Consider the following 21,496-nt stretch of genomic DNA (forward strand, 5'->3'; position numbering starts at 1 on the left):
TTTACATTGGACTTCCTGGATTACAGCACACAAAATCCTTGCGAGGAAAGAGCAGGTGTAAGCATCATTTTGAAAAGTGAAGATTAACATAAGTCTCAAAGCTGCTACAGCACAATTCCCTAGACTTGATGAGCAGCATAAAGGGTAAATCAACATTTTACTCAATTTTCCTATCACAGATGTAGCTTTGCTTCACATCCTGGGATATTTCCAGTGAAAAGCATGATATAAAGCCCAACTGGCCTCTTTAAAAACAGTTGCTGGGCTTATCCTTAAAATTAAATATGTATTCCACTGGAGAGCACAGGTCTATTTGCCTCTGACCTTCAGTGGCTGCTGCTCTGTGCCATTTTGGCACTGATAGTGGCCTTTAATTAGACCCCAATAGGCAACTGAGCCCAGATAAATCCATTCCGCTCCCAAGTTTGTCATTATCAGACTCCTGGGAGCCAAGCCCTGGCAGTGTAAACACTTGGAGAAGAGCTTTAAAAGTGGTCAAAAAGAAGAGAAGAGAGGGTGAATTGAATCCGGGTGTGGGGGTTGGGAGGTGAGAAGAGGTTCTGTGCTTGCGGGACTCGCGATTATGAGAAGAGAGACAGAGAGCGGCACTTAACGGCACATCAGCTGCAGTTTAACAGTCACGGCTGGGAGCCGAGGGCCGACCCAATCCGAGGCGAGCCAGCCCCATCTAAGTCTTTATGCGGATCAATGGTGGGCCAGCGCTCAGAGGGCCATGAAGAATTTCAATGAAGTTCTGCGATCTCTTTTTATGGCATGTAATTTTTTTTTTAGAGTTGCAGAGAGCCCGTGCTTTAGACAAAAGAGCACTTTAAAAGCAAGATTCTGGTACAAGGGCGGAGGTGCACTGCTTTGACATGAATGATACTTAACAGAAAAAAAAAAAAAAACTCTGCACAGCTGCTCCTTTTATCAGTCTTGCCTGCGTCAACAAGTATCACTGCATCCAATAAAGAAAATTGACACATCTACGACTACGTACTCCAAGCTAGCAGCTGCACACATAAAAAAGAAAAAAAAGAAAAAAGGGGTGAGTACAACAGCTTATACAAACCCTACACATTTCAATATCAGCCGGCTCAGCTATTCATGGATGACGCTTGTCTCATGAAGTGTGGATTCAGTTCAGGAGAACATTGATTAAAATGAGAAATCACAAACAAAATGTTTAATAAATCAGCAGACAAAAGAATCCGATTCGTATCGGTCCCCACATTCTACGCGGAGGTCCTTTTTCTCCTAGTTCTAATTAAAGACATCAGCACAAGGCTGTCACAGGCACAAAAATAAAAGTCATGAATATGCATTGTGTGCATTGCTGTTGTAAACATGAATACCCAAACAGAACCAGAGAGGGAGACGGCGCAAGCATGCTTGGACATAAAGAGCCGAGCAGCATGCTGATTCCGATTTTGACGCATTGTTTTATTTACACTCTTGGCACATCAGTAATCCAAACAATAGCTTTCGGATTTGTGCTGCTCAGATCAAAGCCAACATTTTGTGGGAGAGCAAAAAAAAATACAAATAAAATACAAATAAAATATATATAGAAAGCTCTATATGCTATGAGGATTTTCACAGCAAATTTCCAGTAGTTGATATCAATGCCAGGAAGTTTCTAAGTACCAGTACCAATTATCAGTACCAGTTTTGATGCAATAAAAAATAAGCTAAATACAAATATTACAAAGATACGCTATAAGTGCTAAAATAAAATAATAAAATATTGGCAAACATCATAAAGTAAAAAATAAAAATAAAAATAAAAAATAAAAAATTGATTTACCAAACCTGTACCACTAAAATCCCTTAAAATTCCCTTAGGAGGTCACATGGCGGTGTGGGAGCCCCTGCCAAGTGTACTTCATGGGGTCCTGCCCTGAGCAGGCTCTGGTCTAGTCTTCCTAGCAGATGATGTGGGTCTGAGGACGGTTGTTTTTAGGAGACTTCAGCTACGAGAGTCCTGATGCTGCGGCTCAGGACCTCGGAGGGCAGGCCCCTCTGGGGAAGAGCGGTGTACACCGCATTACACGGTGCCCGTCTCTCCTCAGTGCCCTCAGGAGATCGATCTGCCAACCCTGCCGGTGTTCCAGGGCGCAGCGGTCTCCAGCAAGCGCTTCTCTCAGTTACCGCCCGGAAACGTAGCTGTGCTAAGAGGCTCGCAACCTCCTGGGAGGTTTCCAGAGCAGCTAGTTCGGCCGTCTCCTGCCGGTATGCCGATTCAGGGCATCGAGCTGATGCAACCAGAGATCAGTCTTGAGAGGCTGATTCCCTTAGTAGACCATATTGCAGCGTGAAAACTACTGCCAAATGTGTCTCAGTGGGTCCTGCACACTGTAGTGAGAGGCCACAGAATCCAGTTCTGGTGGGCCCCAAGCAGGCTCTGGTAATGGAACAGAAGTAGACTCTCTCTGAGGAATGGAGACCATCGAGGTGGTCCCTCCTTGGGTTGCAGAGTCCGGGTCCTACAGCCGGTACTTCACTGTTCCGAGGAAGGATGAGGTGTTGTGTCCTTTTCTAGATCTGTGCTTTTTGAACCTCTCAGTCAGGGGACTGAAGTTTAGCACGACCGCACAGGCCAAGTCTGAGGACTGGTGTGTCACGATCTATCAAAAGATGCACTTATCTCCTTCCTTCTTCATCGGAAGTTCCTGAGGTTTGCTTTGGGGGCAAAAGCCTACCAATAAGGATCTTCCTCTGGCCTTGCACTCTCACCCCACACTTTCCAGACTCAACCACATTGTTGATTGGTTGATATCAGCTGCATCTGAGCAGATGGCGGTTCGGCACCGAGGTGTCGTTCTCGCTCACATGAAAGAGCTGGGGTTAAGACTTAACGCCAAGAAAAGTGTGCTTTCTCCAGTTCAGAGAACCACTTATCTGGGCATGGTGTGGGATTCGACCACAATGCAGGCACGTATGTCACCTGCTCGGATCGAGTCGATCCTCACTGCAGTCGCGAGAGTGAGAGAAGGCTGGTCACTCACTGTCAAGCAGTCACGGAGATTGCTGGGTCTGATGGCAGCTGCGTCCAACGTGAATACTATTGGCCTGCTGTACATGAGACCCCTACAGTGGTGGCTCAAGACCAAGGGGTTCTCCCTGAGGGGAAACCCACTTCGCATGCTCAAGGTCACACGGCGCTGCCTACGTGCCTTAGATATGTGGAGGAAGCCTTGGTTCTTGTCCCAGGGCCCGGTGCTGGGAGCTCCTTGTCACCGCGGTATGCTAGCGACGGACGCATCCCTCACCAGCTGGGGTGCGGACATGAGTGGCCACCCTGCCCGTGGTCTGTGGAGTGGTCGCCATCTGACATGGCACATCAACTGCCTGGAGATGCTGGCCGTGCTTTGTGCACTTCGTTATTTTCTCCCAGACCGAAGAGGTCACCATGTGTTGGTGCACACCATCAACACAGCGGTGGTCTCTTACATCAACCATCAAGGAGTTCTGCACTCACGCCGTTTATACAACTAGCGTACCAGATCCTTGTGTGGGCCCAGGACGAATTCCTCTCACTCAGAGCAGTTCACATTCCTGGGCATCTTAATATGGGAGCAGACATCCTGTTGAGGCAGGGGCCGAGGCCCGGGGAATGGCGGCTTCACACTGAGGTGATGAAGCAGAGTTGGAGATGTTGGCCAGACTCGGGTGGATCTGTTTGCGACTCGAGAGACATCGCACTGTCCCCTCTGGCTTCATCTGTCTCATCCAGCTCCACTGGGGCTGGACGCCATGGTACAGACATGGCCGAGGCTTCATCTGTACATTTTTCCCCTGATTGCTCTGCTCTCAGCAGTTCTGGAGAGAGTGCGCCGGGACGGAGTCGAGCTGCTGTTAGTAGCCCCGTTCTGGACTGGCCGGGTATAGTTCCTGGGCCTGATTTCTCTTTTTGACGGCACTCCATGGGAGGTTACCGTCAGGAGAGATCTCCTCTCGCAGGCGGAGGGTGCCCCCCCACATGGAGCTTAGAGGCTGTAGGTGTTGTCTCTGAGGAGGCACAACTCTTAGCTTCTGGTCTCTCAACCGAGGTTGTAAGACCGTTCTCCAATCCAGAGCTCCCTCAATGAGGAAACCGTATGCCTTGAAGTGGAAGCTTTTCACTTCTTGGTGCGGAGACCGCCAGCTCGTCCAGAAGAAGCTTAAGCTAAGCGGTGATCAGGATGTTGTCCTAAGTCTAGAGTCCTCTGATTCCTGCAGGCTCTCCGCAGGGTTGACCCACTCCACCTTGAAGGTCTACGTCGCGGCCATGGTGGCCTACCACGCCCCTGTCGGTGGCCAGTCAGTGAGCAGAAACCCTCTGGTTACATGTTTCCTCCATGGTGCGCTGAGGCTGAGGCCTCCGGCCAGAAGAAGCTTAAGCTAAGCGGTGATCAGGATGCTATCCTAAGTCTCAAGTCCTCTGATCTCCCCTGTCCTGGGGGTCAAGACTCACTTCCTTCTAAAGTTTGGCATTGGACGGGTTGTCCCCAATTTCTGTCAGGCTCCTCTCCTTCTCTTGCTTTACCTGTGCTCTTCCACACTAGGCAGAGATTGGAAAGTCTGGCGGCGTGGGCATTCTCGTTCCCCAAACGTTATCGACGCAGCTCGAGTTCCTGAAGAGGAACGTCTAAGATTACCTATGTAACCCTGGTTCCTCGAAGGAACGAGACGCTGCGTCGCAGTGCCACACTTCCGCCATCTCTGGCTGGTGCTTGCTTCATCCTTTGAGGCTGATATCCGGCTTCGCCGCTCATGCTTTTATGCTTCCTGGTCTCTGACATCACCCGCCTATGACGCCTCGCCCTTCCTTTGGACTGATTATACATATTATTCAGAGACGTCACGCTGGACGCGTTCCCCAAACGTTCTCGACGCAGCGTCTCGTTCCTTCGAGGAACCAGGGTTACATACATAACCTTAGACGTTATCCTTGCTTTCTGGAATAGCACCCTGGTATGATAAAATATTTTTAAAATTGTATTGATTAGTATTGACTTGGAACATAAGTACCATACTCTACCATCCCTGCTTTCTACAAAAATATATCCAAATCTTAATACCCCTTGGTATTCTTCAGAAACAACCCAAATGGAAGAAAATTACAATTGTGTATGTCATTAACAGATTTTCTTTCAATAATTTCCGCGGTTCAAGCCATCAGCCGGATGCACTCGCTCACTCCCCGACCATTAATCACTGCGTCACATCTCCATTCATGGCCCTTTCCCCCTTCCATCGATCTGACATAAAGACTAATCCTTTCCTGTTCTGATGGATTCATTAACTCTAATGGGGCTATTTTATTTTGTTTGCTTTGCTTGACGTAGGTTGTCTTAGGGATTCATTGTGATCAATGACAGAATTATTTCATTTTTCTCTCTGACATCCTCTGCTGTGCATTTATTGGGTGAAGCATGCATGATTTATAAAATGATATATTAAACTAAGAGGTGTGCAGAGGAGAGATGAAATATGTATCATCCCGGACATCACTGATAGACACAATATTTGGGTTGCATTTGTATACAAGGGCCTGGCTCAGATAATGATACTGGTGGGTTGATGTAATCTCTAGATCACAGTTAATCTTTTTATTTTTTTTATTTTTGTCATTTGACTGGAGTAGGCTTACACAAAGACTAGCTAGGGTTGCTCCTTCATTTTATTGCAAGACGTAAATCCCTAAAGTCAAAAATGTTTTTTTTTTTTTTGTTTTTTTTGTGTGTGTGTGTGTGTGTGTCTGTGTGTGTAACTTGTAACACCCCTCTATTTATATATATGTGTGGAAAAGTAGTGCATTTCGCCAGAATGTGTGTCTTGTGGTTCCATTAGTAAGTCAATGTTAAGCCATATTGAAGAAGTTGATTTTGCACATTACTGTGAATTAATAGTGCTTGATAAATTAGTAATGTCATTAGAAGCCAGTGCATATATTCTGCATCTATCTGAGAAATAAGTCCTCAAGATTTGCAGCTAGGCATTAAGTGGCAATAGATCCCGCCTGTAACACACCCATCAATCTCTCATCAGGAATAAACACAGTATTGAACCAAGTCAGTGGCTATTCAAATGACTCAGTCTGCTTCTCTTGCTTTGATTGGCTGCCACAATAAACAGCACTTGATTTGGCTCTATGTTCACATTATAGACCTTAAATTTTACCCTGACAGTTGGCAGGGTTAATTATTTTGCTCAAAGGTTTCCCATTGAGTTTTCAGCAAGGTTTCGTCTGAGTTTCACAGACTGACATAAATAAAACAGCTGTAACATACTTACATGCAGAGTACAGTTAACATGGACAGAATAACTAGGATATTTATATATGGAATTAATGCTTGAGTTCATACTGAAACTCTGATTGCAGACTTTGAAATCACAGTTTGAGAGGTTCTTAAACTCTGAAGTAGGCATATGAGATTATTTTGAGAACACTTATAAAAGCAAGTGACTTACTGTAAGTGAAAATCTCTCCATTTAATCTTTCTGACATATAGAATAAACAAGTGAAATATTAAATGGATAATTTGGGATTTTTTTTTTCTTTTTCTGTTTGTTTATTCTCGAGCACGGAACGAAGAACACAAAAATTCTACCTTCTCAAAAAAATAGAAAAAAAAAGGTCAAATATAGGTAAATAATTGGCCAGTGTTAACATAAGATTTTCATTTTATATAACAGCCTTTCTTGTTTATTAATTAAATATCGCCATAGTTTTGAAAGACCTTCAAAACAACTTTCCAAAGTAGTCCACTAAATGATGTGGGCACAGTCTGTTTTGATGGCTTATTAAATGTTTGTTTTTTGGGGTTATCCTGCCTCTTTTCTCTCTCCCACTCACTTAGAGAAATTAAAAGCTGTATGTGGGCAGATAAAACACATTGCACCATAATCGTCTGCTGCTCTCTCCTCAATAGGGAAAATGAGAGACACTTCATGGTCTATTAAAAGTAAATGGGATCCAATGAGGCAACAGGCAATAATTGGCATTTTCTGGCACAGTGATTTCAACAGCCAGGCTCAAGGACTTAAATGCCATTAGTCCAGTCCAGTCTATTTTTTACTCCTTTCTACAGCAATATGTTAAAGTACATCCCTCTTTCAAGCCTCATTGCTATAGATTACAATGATGACTGCAGCAATATCCCTGTGGTAGAGCTCAGAAATAGGTTGGATTTCGTACCACACAGTACTCGAAGAAATATAGGTGATATCAGGACACCCTTTCAATTTTATAATGGGTGATACATCTCTAAACAAGTGGAGTCGGTTATATAAACCCAATCAACCACAAACACACATGCTGTTTTAAACCTTTCAGTTTGAAAAGCAGATATGCTTTTCGAAGCCAACAACACTTTAAATAGAAAATGGACTTGCTGGCATTGAGTGCCCCTGGGGCACAAGGGTGCATGACGATTATGTCACAGAGAATTCTCTGGAGCGAACATGAATCATATCGATGGATGCTGTAAAAATCAATATGCTGCCACAGGTCATTCACTGGCAAAGATTCAAATGGCTGCTCCGTGGAGACTGGAAGCGAGATCACTTCTGAAGGTGTAAATTTAGCCACATAAAAAGCTATATTGAAATAAATCGAGGGATAAACGCACAGTGCTTTCTTCTGTAGAGGAATATGCTGAGATCAGCTTCTGACGCCATTAAATCTGTATCGCCCAACAGCCATCAATTAACGTCTTGACTTGGAAAGAGAAACTGCACTAGCAGCAATGACAGCACTTTTTAGGGGTCTCACGGTAAATTGCAAATGTCTCCTAATTAGGAGTATTTTGCCTCCTTAGATCCGTTAAAGACATTCACATGGAGAGGCTGTGGAAATTAACTGTAAAGTACGCCACAATCACAAGTCCCCTCCCCTGCGTTACATTTTCTATAGTGGCAAACCAAGCTTCTGCATCCGCTCCTTATGCAAATCCCCGACTAATAGTCAGCTGATGTGTTTTAAAGGCCTTTGGTTTTGCTTGCTGTTGTAAAACCGTCAGTTTTCCCTGAAATACATCCCGCTGAGTGTATTATTAAACTGCAAATCACCATTCCTCTGCATCGGTGGAACACATCTCAATCTTCTTGGCTCTGTGTGCTGTTTACTAAGTGCTACACCTAGAGCAGCACGCCTGAGGACCAGCTGAACATATTATAGCAAAACCAGCAGACTGCCTCACCTCAATCAACAAAGCATCTCACCTCAATCATCAGTGAGTCTCACTCAAACTGGCACAAAGTCTCACTCCAACTGGCAGAAACTCTCACTCCAACCATTAGAAAGCCTCACACATCTGTTCATCTTCAGTTCATTTTAGAAAGGTCATAGATATGTTATTGCACCTATTCTTGCCTCACATTGGGCTTTTTCACATTGGCCTGTGGGACACATGTCGTCAATCTTCTCGCTTTGCAGAAGAAGGAGAGAAAGACTATGGATTACGGAGGACATAAGAAGAAATGAAAAAGAAAATACATGGTTGTTATCATTGTTTTTCACACATCCATGAAACCGAACAAAATATTCAACTTAATTATCCCTTCTAGAGATCTCATATACAAATAATACACAATAAATTCAACTGATGTCCTTTGATATCGCGGTGGTTGCTAACAAACAGCCAGCGTTGCATCAGCCTCCACCACTAACTCCCTGTGGCATTCAAGGATTACTTTACACTGTCATGAAGTGACTAAAAAGCCACTTTAATTCAGGTGCTAAGTTAGTACTGCTCTGAAACCGACAAGGTACAATTTCCCTGGATTTTATCTACCCAGAAGCGTTTAGAAAATACATTTTAAGAGCAGTCACTGAAGGTCTCGGGGCATTAACCCATCCCTGTTTTCCAGGTTACCCTCGCTATGCTGTGGTCGGGGATCACGGAACTGGTGAACACCACCTTCGCATCCAAAGGGTGGAGCTGACGGATGATGCTGTGTTCGAGTGTCAGGCCATCCAGGCTGCCATGAGGTCTCGTCCAGCTCGACTCACTGTGCTAGGTTAGTTACAGCTGCATGTACGACGTGTATACATAAAGACTGACAAAGATAATATTTTGCATACATTTGCTTTCAGCAGAAGCTTATTTACTTTCTCAAAAGTCCCTTTTAAAGGGAAACTTAATATATATATATATATATATATATATATATATATATATATATATATATATATATATATATATATATATATATATATATATTAATTTCAAATAATCTTGCATCCACAAATGAAATCAGGATAAAGTCTGATCTTGAGTATGAGATCAGCGAAGAATAATGTATAGTATTAAAAATAGATTTTTCACTGACCAAACTCCCCTGCAGTGCCATAAGTTCTCCGTTTTAATTTCCTCCTGCAAATCCCACTGTCTTCATTATTAAACAAGAGAGGTCATTGAATCTTAATTAAGTTTTATTGGGTTATTATTCAGTGTTGCTGTTTCTGCAATATTGGGCAGCAACAGTGTTATCTGTGCTGAGGTAGTAATCAACCACCTGGTAGCTTTATCTGCTCTACAGACCGACCACCCACACCCAGCAAATTTAACTCTTTCTTTGCACCAGTGGGCGCAACTGGGGTCAGGATTGGGGTGGTGTTATGGAAGTGGTGGGGTAAGAAATGAAGCAAATGTGCTCGCCAACTGGAATGTGATTTGCTTTATTGATTTCCTCTAATGAAAAGAGAAAATAATGACCTGCATGGGAGGATGTAGTGAGGGAAATTAGAGGAAGAAAGTAGACAAATTATGTGGTCTGAGGTTGCTCTCCCTTGCAAATAACTTATTTGCTAATTACAAGCACCAAACTACCACCACCAAGTCACCACTATACTACCAGTATCAGTAGCACCTCATGGCCAGAACATCATTCAATACTAGCAGCTTCCAAATATGTGTGATTGGTGAAATGATTGGTGGAAATGAATTTGAAGCAATGATGCATGGGCTGTTTTGTTTATCATGATTCTCTCCTGCTGTGGTCATTATTAATTGGGCCTTAATTAGCACTGCTTTAGAACTGCCTCAATGGGCAAAGATAACGCTAATTATCCAACACCAACGATAAACCAAGAACCTCCAGTTCGTCCCTGCTTAGTTTAATTTCCTGTCAAGTTGGTCACCAATGGGCTAGTGGCTTTGTGATGTTTGTGGCTCTTCATTGGTTAATTTCACAGGGTTAGAAAAGGATCATATCATGCTTTATCATATTCTCTTGAGCTTTTGAGATAAAAACAAAGCAAAATTCCCTCGCCAGTAAAAAAGAAACTCAGCTGCAAAAGCAACTTATTCTAAACTTTCAAGACTTTTAGATGTCAGTCAAAGGAATACATTTGAATACACAAACAACAACATTTACATGTCAATAATGTCTATCTCAGAGAGATAAAAAACAGAGTTTGAGGAAATACTTTTACTATCAAAAAATAAAAATAAAATAAATAAAAATTGTGTAGCACCTGAAGCTCTGCAGAATTGTGCTTGTAATATATGTGAGCTCTGTAGCAGAGCGATCTCTGGGCTGTCTTTTATAATGTCAGGAAGCCTGGTCTGAGCCGTAGTGATGGCAGGAATGGGAGTGTGACGCCAGGTATTTCTCTAGCTGACAGCTGAAGTGGTCCCTGGGCTTCTCAATTCATGACGCATATGGACTGAAGGCTGAGGTTAGGGCAGGTGTACTCTCTACAGAGCTCAGCACAGTCCAGATCAGCCAATCCCGCTAAAGGCTTTGATATCTGATCAAGCACTTGAAAGTAGGGAAAAATGAATCCCAAACTCTGTGAATTACCCTAAATAATAATAATAATAATTATAATAATAATTTTATGAACCATTTATGGTTGCTAGCCTGAAAATCTTGGGAAAAGCTCATGGGGAAGAGGGAACAACTAAATCCTTTCCTTCATCAAAGAAAAACCTGCATCGTGTCCGCTGTGACACGCGATGGTAAAATCAGAATTTTGAACTCTACATTTGCAGAGCTGATGTGGGTTTTGGGATTGTGGTTGACCTCCGGAGGTCACCTTTTCTGAATTAGTTATGAAGAAAAAGCAATTCTTTTAGCATTTGCCCTGTGGGCTAATTATATAACCCTCTAGAAGATAGCCATCCTTGTCTTCTCACGTGTCCCCTCAACATTAATCTCAGCCTGGGAGAAAATAGACTGCAGAGTAATGGAGGGAGAGAGCTTGCATCTGGCCTTATAAAACTACCGAAAGGTTACTTACCGCTGCCATACTTCTGAAAATTTTGAATGCATTTATTTCTCACCTGGGGGTACAGAACTTCTAGGTTTGATTGTTTTTTTTTTTTTTTTTTTTTTGTGAAGCCATTATCAATTTCTAACACTCTATGCATTTGTCTTTCTAGCAATTTACTTTTTCATCCCAATTCCATCCCCAATCTTAAACTCAGTTTTGCTCTTTCTAATTGTCTTGTTAATGGATCTCATTGCTCGCTCTCTACAAGTAAAAAGTAAATATTTAAAGTAATAGCAAAGCATTCCGATGATCTCAGTCTGTAAGTCTGATAGTCTGTTATCTTATAAGTGCTGAAATTGCCCATTAGAAAATATTTGCTTTTCAAAGGATTAAATCCTTGGAAGATGCGAGAGCTAAATCTACCCCACTCATTTCTCATTCCCTTTTGCACAAATTAATAACTATGATTTCATAACTAATGGCAGATCAAGTGTCCTTGCGGGAAAAATAAATAGGTGAAGTACTTGGAATCTGTATTACTTCGCATTTGAAAATCTCAACATCTTAGCCTAGGATTTGATAAACAGCTTCAAGGCATGGAGATTATTAACTTTTAATTGCAAATCATGAGATGCAATTGCTTGCATTTGTTAGTTTTTTTAAATGTCCTGCTTATAGTCTTATGAAGATAAACAAAGGTCATCAATTCAGATCCAGATTTAATTTCCACACAAGTGTGATGCCCTGAACACCATCAAACTTCATTTAATCTCTTTTTTTCCACAAGAGAGGATGTTTTTAAAATCTACTAAATATGAGTCAAATACAAACAAACACAACAAACCTAAAAGTACATTTTTCACTCCTCAGGAGAACAACAAACCGTTCTTAGAAACTTTGACTTGGAAACTTTGATCTGGATTGCAATTAAAAGTAAGTTTAGAAACACATTAACAACAATAAAGCCGCCTCGTTGAAAACCAATGAGACTTTTCACAACTCTTTTGAACAGTTATTGGCAAACATTCTGAGCTTTCCAAATCCCATAAACCCAGAGTCTGTGTTTGTGCGCGTTTGTGGAAAGATGATTCTTACTAAATCAAATATCAGAGACTAAATTGATTAAATAGCTGGTTTATGTACCATTATGTTTGAACTATTGCACATGTAACTGTGCACAAAAATCAAGCAGATGTTATTTAAACGGACGATTAGCTTTGCTGGGAGATCCACTCTGCTGGGCTGTGACCTCACACACATCTGCAAACACACTCCTGTGACCTGAATGACAGATGAGAGTCAGTACAGATGTTCTGTTACTTACAAACGTCAAGCTGTCACTGCTTCTCTGATGTAATTTTCTTTGACATGTTGAGTAAGGACAAAGGGACACTTTTGGCTTTTCTCAATTCCTTTTTACAATCAGTAGATCATACACCCAGTTTGATCAGCACTTATTTTTATATGTTTTATGACATTATTCAAATTAAACTTCAATTGTAATTTATACATACTTCTATGATAAGAATGTTTTTAGCTTATACATTAAAATGTAATATAATATTTTTGGTCCCACTTTATATTAGGTGGCCTTAACTACTGTGTACTTACATAAAAAAATAAGTACAATGTACTTATTGTGTTCATACTGTATTGTAAAACACTTGCTGCTATTGAGGTGGGATAGGGGTAAGGTTAGGGAGAGGGTTGGAGGTATGGGTAAGTTTAAGGGTGTGTTAAGGTGTAAAGTATGCGTCAACAGTGTAATTATAAATGTAATTACAGAAATTAAATACACATGTAATTACATTTAGTTTTTTTTTTTTTTTTTTTTATATAAGTACAATGTACAAACATGTATGTACACAATAAGTACATTGTACTAAATTATTAATTAAAATGTAAGTACATAGTAGTTAAGGCCACTTAATATAAAGTGGGTCCATATTTTTGTATTATTATTTTTGAAGACATACATTCAATATTACGACACAACTGTACTGATAACATAAAAAAAAAAAAAAAAGGACTTCAACTATTGGAAAGAAAACAATAAGTAGTTTAGAATAAGGTTTATCATTATTTAGTCAAAAAAGCACTTTTACTTAATATATTAAAAATATTTGTCAGCCAACTCAAAATCATGTGGTCTGATCAACACACAGAAACTAAATTCAAAAATACATAAATAAATTGATAAACAAACAACCAAGAAGTGATATCAGTAACCCCTGAAGACCATATCTATAATTTTAAATATTACAAAATGTAAAGTTTTTTTTGTTATTGTTGTTGTTGTTGTTTTTGTTTATTATTAAAGGCAAGCCCTAATAATATAATATAATATAATATAATATAATATAATATAATATAATATAATATAATATAATATAATATAATATAATATAATATAATATATTTTTCTTTTTCTTCATCATGGACACTCTTGTACATCATTGATTAATTGCTTCTCTGCTTTATGGTGATGTTCTCTTATGGTTTGGACACGTATGGTTTTCCAAATTGTTACTATCCTTGAAGAGACCACATCAGCCTATTCCAAAGTGTACCTTATGTTGGTGGGTCTTTTTGCTGCTTCATTGTTATCTCCACACCATCATAAACATCTCACCAGCTTCCACCCACCACTTATTCACGATCTGACCCCACCATGCCTCTTCAACTAGAGGAGCCCAACCGCATCTCATAACTTCCTCTTTCTTTCCAACCTACTGCGCAGTCAGAAGCCATGACAAACCTCTCAGAAAACAAAATGAGTCTGCTTGTAGTGGTCACGCCAAAACCCAGCCTACGCTCGCCGCCAGTGCCCCAGCACCTCTATTTCCTGCACACTTTGATGCTTATTCGAAGGAAAATCTTATTTTCTTTCCATCAGCTTTGGTTTCCCATCGCCTGACTCCATTCTGCTATAACTCAGGCAATCTGGCCGGGCATCACTCATGCATCGAGCCATTGAAACCATACACGTACAGCCCCTGCCAAATGGAGGGAAGCGAAAGTAATGGAGAGAGAATATGGATCAGTTTGTGTTTACCTCCGAATTCTGCCTCCTGCAAAGCAACACATTAGTGACAGCGCTGTGAAGGGAGCTTTGATTTGGGCCAGTGAGCCACGTATGTCACTTGTCTCCATTCCTGGCATGTTTTCGATTGCACTTCCTCTTCTTTCTTTGTTTATTGCTGATCTTTCCATCACAGCCCGTAGCAACCGCATGAGCAGGTAACGTTAGCCGTTGCTGAAACAGACTGGCCTCATTTTAGTGCAAAACACCACCTCAGCTATTCGGTTCCTAACAGATTGCTTTCCCCCATCCCAGAAGCCCCTGCTCTTCTAGCCGTGTGCTGGATTACGGGCCATAGCACCTCACTCTTAAGCAATCTTGTTTTTGATGTCAATAACCCAAACTGTGAAGCCACTGCCATAGAAGCCCACTGTAAACGAAGTGAGATTTCCACCTCTGCAATTACTATAGCATCAAACCCAATCTGGAGAACAAAGACATCTCTCTCACATTCTTCCTTTTAGCTCCTGGAACCGAAACATCACCCATCTAGTTGATTTAAAAAGCTTGTTGCTGGAATTCAAGGTCCCCAGTTGACTGAGCCAATGTTTCAGTCCATTTGGTTAATTGCAAATCCATTTGCCTGCATGCAATTTATTGTTTCTTCAGTCACACGCTACAAGTTAAGAGTTCTGTCACCTTGAGCCTTGAGGTCTTGTGAGATCTGTCCTTTTCTCTAGCTACAGATTGTTTATTATTTAATAAATGTTTGTGAAAACACGGAAGTCCCAGAAGACCTTAGATATTGTACAAATACATTCACTGTGAAATTGCTCTTCTGTTCATCCATATGTTAGCTCTTTAATGAATTCTGTACAATGCATTCTGTGCAAACCCTATACATTCATATTCCAACATGTATAAAATATTATTTATTCTAAATTTCTAATGCAAAAAAATTGTGAGATGGAAAGCCTGTTGTTGTTGTTGTTTTTTGTTTTGTTTTTTTTGCAGCTGAACAACATCCATCTTCGGTCACCGAGGAAAGTTTGTAGAATTACTCAATTTTTGTTGTTTCAAGGAAAGTTAATTGGGTTTTGGAATTAAATCATGGTGAATACACAAAGTAGAATTCATTTAGACTTTAAAAGTAAGTAAGAGAGAGTGCTAAAAAGACAATATATGAGGACATGCAGAATATAAAGACTGGACTGGATTATGGATTAAGGTTTTCCCAGCCAAGTGGAAGGTGGAAGAATTGCAGCCCACTGGCCAGTAATTAAAAAGGAGCGATCAATCTGCACTGCTGACCGACTCATGAGAAATCTATTGAGTGACTGTGGTAAAGCGCTAATTTGGAGCCATTAAGGGATGCAGAGTTTGCAAACAGGCCGGTAATGATGATGGCTTGCATGGCTACAGGGTTGCCCTTTGTACTGCTGTCAGACTAAGAGTGTCTGGGAGAGCTGAAATTAGATAGGGAATGTCTGACAAAACCTCAACGCCACAGCCCGAAATAACAGCTCCTTCCTTTAATGATCAGTGCCATTTGTAGTGCATGGGCTCAGCCATCAGTAGTGAGAGGGCTTTTTGGCAGATGAACAGTGTTCAGCTGTGGATCACTAAAGTCTGCAATGAGAAATACAGGCTCATCGACCTGCCTTTCAAATGTGTAATAGTTCCATATTAGGAGCTCAAATAAACCCTTTTGAGATGGACAATCCCTCTTTTAGTCATTTGGTGAGACTAAATTCATAAAAAAATCTGTCAGAAAAGAAGCCTTCAATATTCCCCATCATCTTTGCTACTAAAAGTAGTTAATTGGAGCTGTGATTTAGCTGATAGAAAAAAAAAGGGAAAAGAAAAGAGAAGCAATTCTTCTTCTTTGACTTACTGTGATATGAACGGTCACACTAAGAAACTACTAATAAAAAAGGTACTTAATCTGAATGCCCTTATATACAGGTACAAACAAAAAATAAATGCCCTACCAAGGACACCTACCACAGAAATGTAATTCATTTTGTTGCATGTGGAACTGGTTGTATTCAAAATGGCCTATCATGGGAAAATTAATAACCATTCACACAGGTCAAGAAAGAGTCAAGACTGCCTGTAAAAAGCCTGAAGCGAGCAAACTTACAGTGCATTTATATCCGTTTAGAGATCTACTGTACTGTATACTTACAAGGCTGCAACAGAAAAGTCAGACCTCCAAGTGGCAAACAAATGATAACAAGTAAACCATAGTGTCACACTTCACACCTCCAAATCAATTTTTTTACTTGACAAAAATACATCTGTTAGATCTACAGTTTGCAAGATGTAAAAATAAATATATTTGATTTTATTGCCATTATAACTAGAGGCAAACCTTGTCATTACCTGGAAACTGCCAATTACCGCTTTCATAGGCAAAACAGAAGCTCAGGCAAGAAACCAATTACGCAAAAGTTCACAGGGAAAATGACTCACTGTTATCAGTCCTCATTTTATTGTTTGTCACTTTGGTTTTTGAGGGGTTGGTCAATGGTCATCGTTTTATTTATATATTAATATATTTATATATTAATATATTTATTGTTTTATTTATGCAACCAGGGGCGCCATAACAGGGGTGAAGGTTAAGATGATTCCAAGGGCCCTTATCATAGAAACCATAGCGGCATCCCTGAAAGCACTGCAACATTACTTGTTATTGTATTTGATTTCTTTGGATAATGCATACAAAAATAATAATACAAATAAAATAAAATGCTCGATTGAGAGACTGCAAATAAAATTTTCAAACGCACCCACTTGAGTAGATCGTTGAAAATTTATGTCGTTAATGTGCATGTCACTTGCTTAAGACACATTTGCTAAAATAGAAACACTTTGTAAATCCCTAAATAAGCATTGAGAAAAATCAGGTGACTAGTTTTTGATCATGTGAATGATTTTCTCAAAGAAACCCGTGACTCTTGTCATCCTGAAATGCTAAAGTCTGTCACAAAACTTCAAGTTACGTATATATTACTCTTCATAAAAGGCACCCATGGCTTCGCCAGTCACTACAACTTGCATTTATGGACTGCACCAATTTTGTAATAAGGCACAATTTTGTTATCTTTAGGGATAGAGATAATTGTATTTATTTATGTTTATTTTTTATGTTTAATATATTATCATATTTTCATGGCGTAACATGTACAGTTGTGGCCATTAAGAATGCTTTTTTTTTTTCATCTGCAGCATGCAATTCACTACACGTGATCATGGAGCTCCCTGTAGGTGGTGCAGGAACAGCATTCTGTAGTTAAACACCACAGCCAGGTCACACTGCTTTTGATGAGAAATCATTTTCTGATAGTGTTTGATAGTTTAATACATAAAATAGACTATTAGAACATCCCTTTAAAATATAATTGATACAGATATTTAGTAAAAAGAACTTGAAAACCCATTTACATTTTCATTATTTACACACACTTCATTGCACTTTCCGCAGGCATTGGCGATTTGTAGGCTACTATATCAGTAGCTAGTCAAGGCAGCACACTGATTTAATTAGTCTCCATAAGATTTGAGTGATGCGGAAGTGGTCATGCATGCATATTTGCATGAAGTTTTATATTTAGTGGTTTTTACTCCATCCATCCATCCATCCATCCATCATCTTCCGCTTATCCGGGGCCGGGTCGCGGGGGCAACAGTCTAAGCAGAGACGCCCAGACTTCCCTCTCCCTAGCCACTTCCTCCAGCTCTTCAAGGCCAGCCGGGAGACATAGTCCCTCCAGCGTGTCCTAGGTCTTCCCCGGGGCCTCCTCCCGGTGAGACGTGCCTGGAACACCTCCCTGGGAAGGCGTCCAGGAGGCATCCGAAATAGATGCCCGAGCCACCTCAGCTGGCTCCTCTCGATGTGGAGGAGCAGCGGCTCTACTCTGAGCTCCTCCCGAGTGACCGAGCTTCTCACCCTATCTCTAAGGGAGCGCCCAGCCACCCGACGGAGAAAGCTCATTTCGGCCGCCTGTATCCGGGATCTTGTCCTTCCGGTCATGACCCACAGCTCATGACCATAGGTGAGAGTAGGAACGTAGATTGACCGGTAAATCGAGAGCTTTGCCTTACAGCTCAGCTCCTTCTTCACCACGACAGACCGGTACAGCGACCGCATTACTGCAGAAGCTGCACCGATCCGTCTGTCAATCTCACGTTCCATCCTTCCCTCACTCGTGAACAAGACTCCAAGATACCTGAACTCCTCCACTTGAGGCAGGAACTCTCCACCAACCTGAAGTGGGCAATCCACCCTTTTCCGACTGAGAACCATGGCCTCGGACTTGGAGGTGCTGATTCTCATCCCAGCCGATTCACACTCGGCTGCAAACCGTCCCAATGCACACTGAAGGTCCTGGTCTGAGGATGCCAACACGACAACATCATCCGCAAAAAGCAGCGAGGAAATCGTATGGTCCCCAAACCGGACACTCTCCGGCCCTTGGCTGCGCCTAGAAATTCTGTCCATAAAAATTATGAACAGAACCGGTGACAAAGGGCAGCCCTGCCGGAGTCCAACATGCACCGGGAACAGGTCTGACTTACTGCCGGCAATGCGAACCAAGCTCTTGCTCCGGTCGTACAGGGACCGAACAGCCCTAAGTAGGGAGCCGCCGACCCCATACTCCCGGAGCACCCTCCACAGGATGTCGCGAGGAACACGGTCGAATGCCTTCTCCAAGTCCACAAAACACATGTGGACTGGTTGGGCAAACTCCCATGAACCCTCCAGCACCCTGGAAAGGGTATAGAGCTGGTCCAGTGTTCCACGACCGGGACGAAAACCACACTGTTCCTCCTGGATCCGAGGTTCCACTATCGGCCGAATTCTCCTCTCCAGTACCCTGGCATAGACTTTTCCAGGGAGGCTGAGAAGTGTGATCCCCCTATAGTTGGAACACACTCTCCGGTCCCCCTTCTTGAAAAGAGGGACCACCACCCCGGTCTGCCAGTCCAGAGGTACTGTCCCCAACCGCCATGCGATGTTGCCCCGAGTACCTCAAGTCTCTGGATGTTGTGGTTTTTACTGTATATTTCAATTCCAACATTTCAAGTTGCGTAATATACAAAAGTAGCTAAGCAGCTTGTCCTCTAATTCCAGATCTTTAAAATTTAATCTGTGGGAATAATTTATATTGTTTGTGTGCACAGCTGAACGTACTCATTGAATACTTTTAACAGTGTAAGCAAAGACTGAACAGCTTTCCTTTTTTCAGGCTAATTAAAGACCTCAGCGACATGCAATTCTGAACAACCCCTTGACTGTAATTATCTTTCTCTTTGCCGTGACCTCCCCTCATTGTGTCCTTTTCTCTTTCTTTCACACTCAACTTCTCTCCGCCAGCTGCTTACTAAGTTTGATTTTCCCTTGCCCCAGATCTGTTCGGTAATGAGCATGCAGGGCGATCAATAATTCACTGGAGTTTGAATAAAACGCAGGATGATCGGGTTTGGGTGTGTTTTAAACAGAGAGAGTAATCAGTGCCATTCATGAACTTGTTTTTTTCTGCTGGTCTTAACAGCCCTCACACAATGTCTCCTGGCTGCTCTTAGATTGCCTTTACACCCCCTCAGTTCTCGCTCACGTTATTATGCTCATTTCACGTGCACATTCGACTGCTCCTCGCTCTGAGTCCCACTGTGTTGATGGCTTCCACATACATACAAATCACACCTGCTCTCTTTAAATGCAGATAAAATGAAACCACTCTACTATGATCAAGCCTCATTCCTTGATGCTCGGCCCACACCATTCAGTTCAGAATGCCATCACGGGCTAGAAAGTTGTTTTCCAGCAGCAACATTTCTCTTTCCATTAAGATGATATGAACTGATCTAAATTAAAATGTGCAGGCAGGCACTGGCAGTGACTCTCTAACCTTTGGATGTTGTGTAAATGTTTCCCAGAGGAAACTCCTGTAGCTCAAGAGTTCATAATTAAATCTCTGAATCTGGAATCTTGTCAGATCTCTCAACATTATTTTCCTCTTCCGTCTTGTGTAGTTCCACCTGATGACCCCGTTATCATCGGAGGGCCTGTGGTGAGCCTGAGAGCGGGCGACCCCCTCAATCTGACGTGTCACGCAGACAATGCCAAACCCGCCGCCTCGATCATCTGGATCCGAAACGGAGAGGTGCTGAACGGAGCCACGTACTCTAAGGTAAATTCTGAGGAATTGAAGTTGTTATTTAGTTGGGTCTCACTAGCCAATTCAACATATAAATGTGGCAATATGTATATATGTGAATGTAATTTGACTGGATCAACATATCTGCAGTCTACAATGACTGAACCACACCAGGGGGTTAAGGATAAATTAGGGTTATGGTTAAGTTTAATGGTTGGGGTATGGATAGGGTTTGGACTATGTTTTCAGACTGGAATTCTGTTCTATGATCAATAAATGATGTAGATACATGAACGTGTCTCAACAAAAAATTTTGCAAGTGTGTGAAAAATGATTTGTCAGATGTCAACAAAGGCCAAATAAGGAGAATCTGTAACATGTCTCTTATGATTACAACACGAAGCATGGCAAGACTTCATCTGCAAAGAAGAACAGTGGGTGACTGAGTACAACAGAACTGCTGTAAAAGTGACAGCAAACATCAATATTTGCCTTGAAGACTGTTTCCAAAAAAACTGATCAGAGAGAACTTCACAAAATCAACATCCCTGAAAGAGTTTCAGCTGCTAAATCTTTAATCACAGACGCAAAAAAATGAGTCATGATTATAAAACTTGCAGTTGGAGCACAAAGATGATCATATGCCCTCTCCACTTTGGATAGTTTTTGAGAGAAGTTTGGGAACATTTAACTGGAGACTATTCAGAAGTTGTACGAATGAAACACAGCTTACAAGATCATTAGAATAAAGTCAAATGGTGGTAAAACATTCATTAAGAAATATTGCACATTCCCAAGGTGTTCAATTTTGTTTCTAACACCCGTCCACTCTCAGAATAAAAAAAAAGAAAAAAGCTGTCACTGAGCCAGTACCTTTTCAAAAAGTATGCCTTTGTACCTAAAAGGTACTAAAGTGTGTTTTTCTATTCAGAATATATACTGTATATATATATTTATTTATTTATGAGCATTTTATATATAAATTTGTATTTATTTTATTGTATTTTATTTCACGTTTTATTTTATATTTCAAATTTTATTTTATTTGTATTTATTTTATCTATTTTTATTATTATTGTTTTTATTTCTTGTTTTATTTTT

The 21,496-nt window shown here is 41.3% G+C and overlaps 1 protein-coding gene across 4 annotated transcripts in view; it reads left to right on the plus strand.

The window, feature by feature from the left end:
* The window catches only part of LOC127977519 (kin of IRRE-like protein 3), a 192,255-nt gene that overhangs the window by 122,062 nt on the left and 48,697 nt on the right, over positions 1-21,496 (plus strand). For all 4 annotated transcript variants that reach the window (XM_052582407.1, XM_052582409.1, XM_052582408.1 and 1 more), the window contains exons 3-4: positions 8,857-9,006; positions 20,271-20,428. In XM_052582407.1, coding sequence (XP_052438367.1) covers positions 8,857-9,006; positions 20,271-20,428 — 308 coding nt within the window. The remainder of the gene's footprint in view (positions 1-8,856; positions 9,007-20,270; positions 20,429-21,496) is intronic.

The sequence above is a fragment of the Carassius gibelio genome, chromosome B18, assembly GCF_023724105.1.
Source record: "Carassius gibelio isolate Cgi1373 ecotype wild population from Czech Republic chromosome B18, carGib1.2-hapl.c, whole genome shotgun sequence".
Classification (NCBI taxonomy): Eukaryota; Metazoa; Chordata; class Actinopteri; order Cypriniformes; family Cyprinidae; genus Carassius; species Carassius gibelio.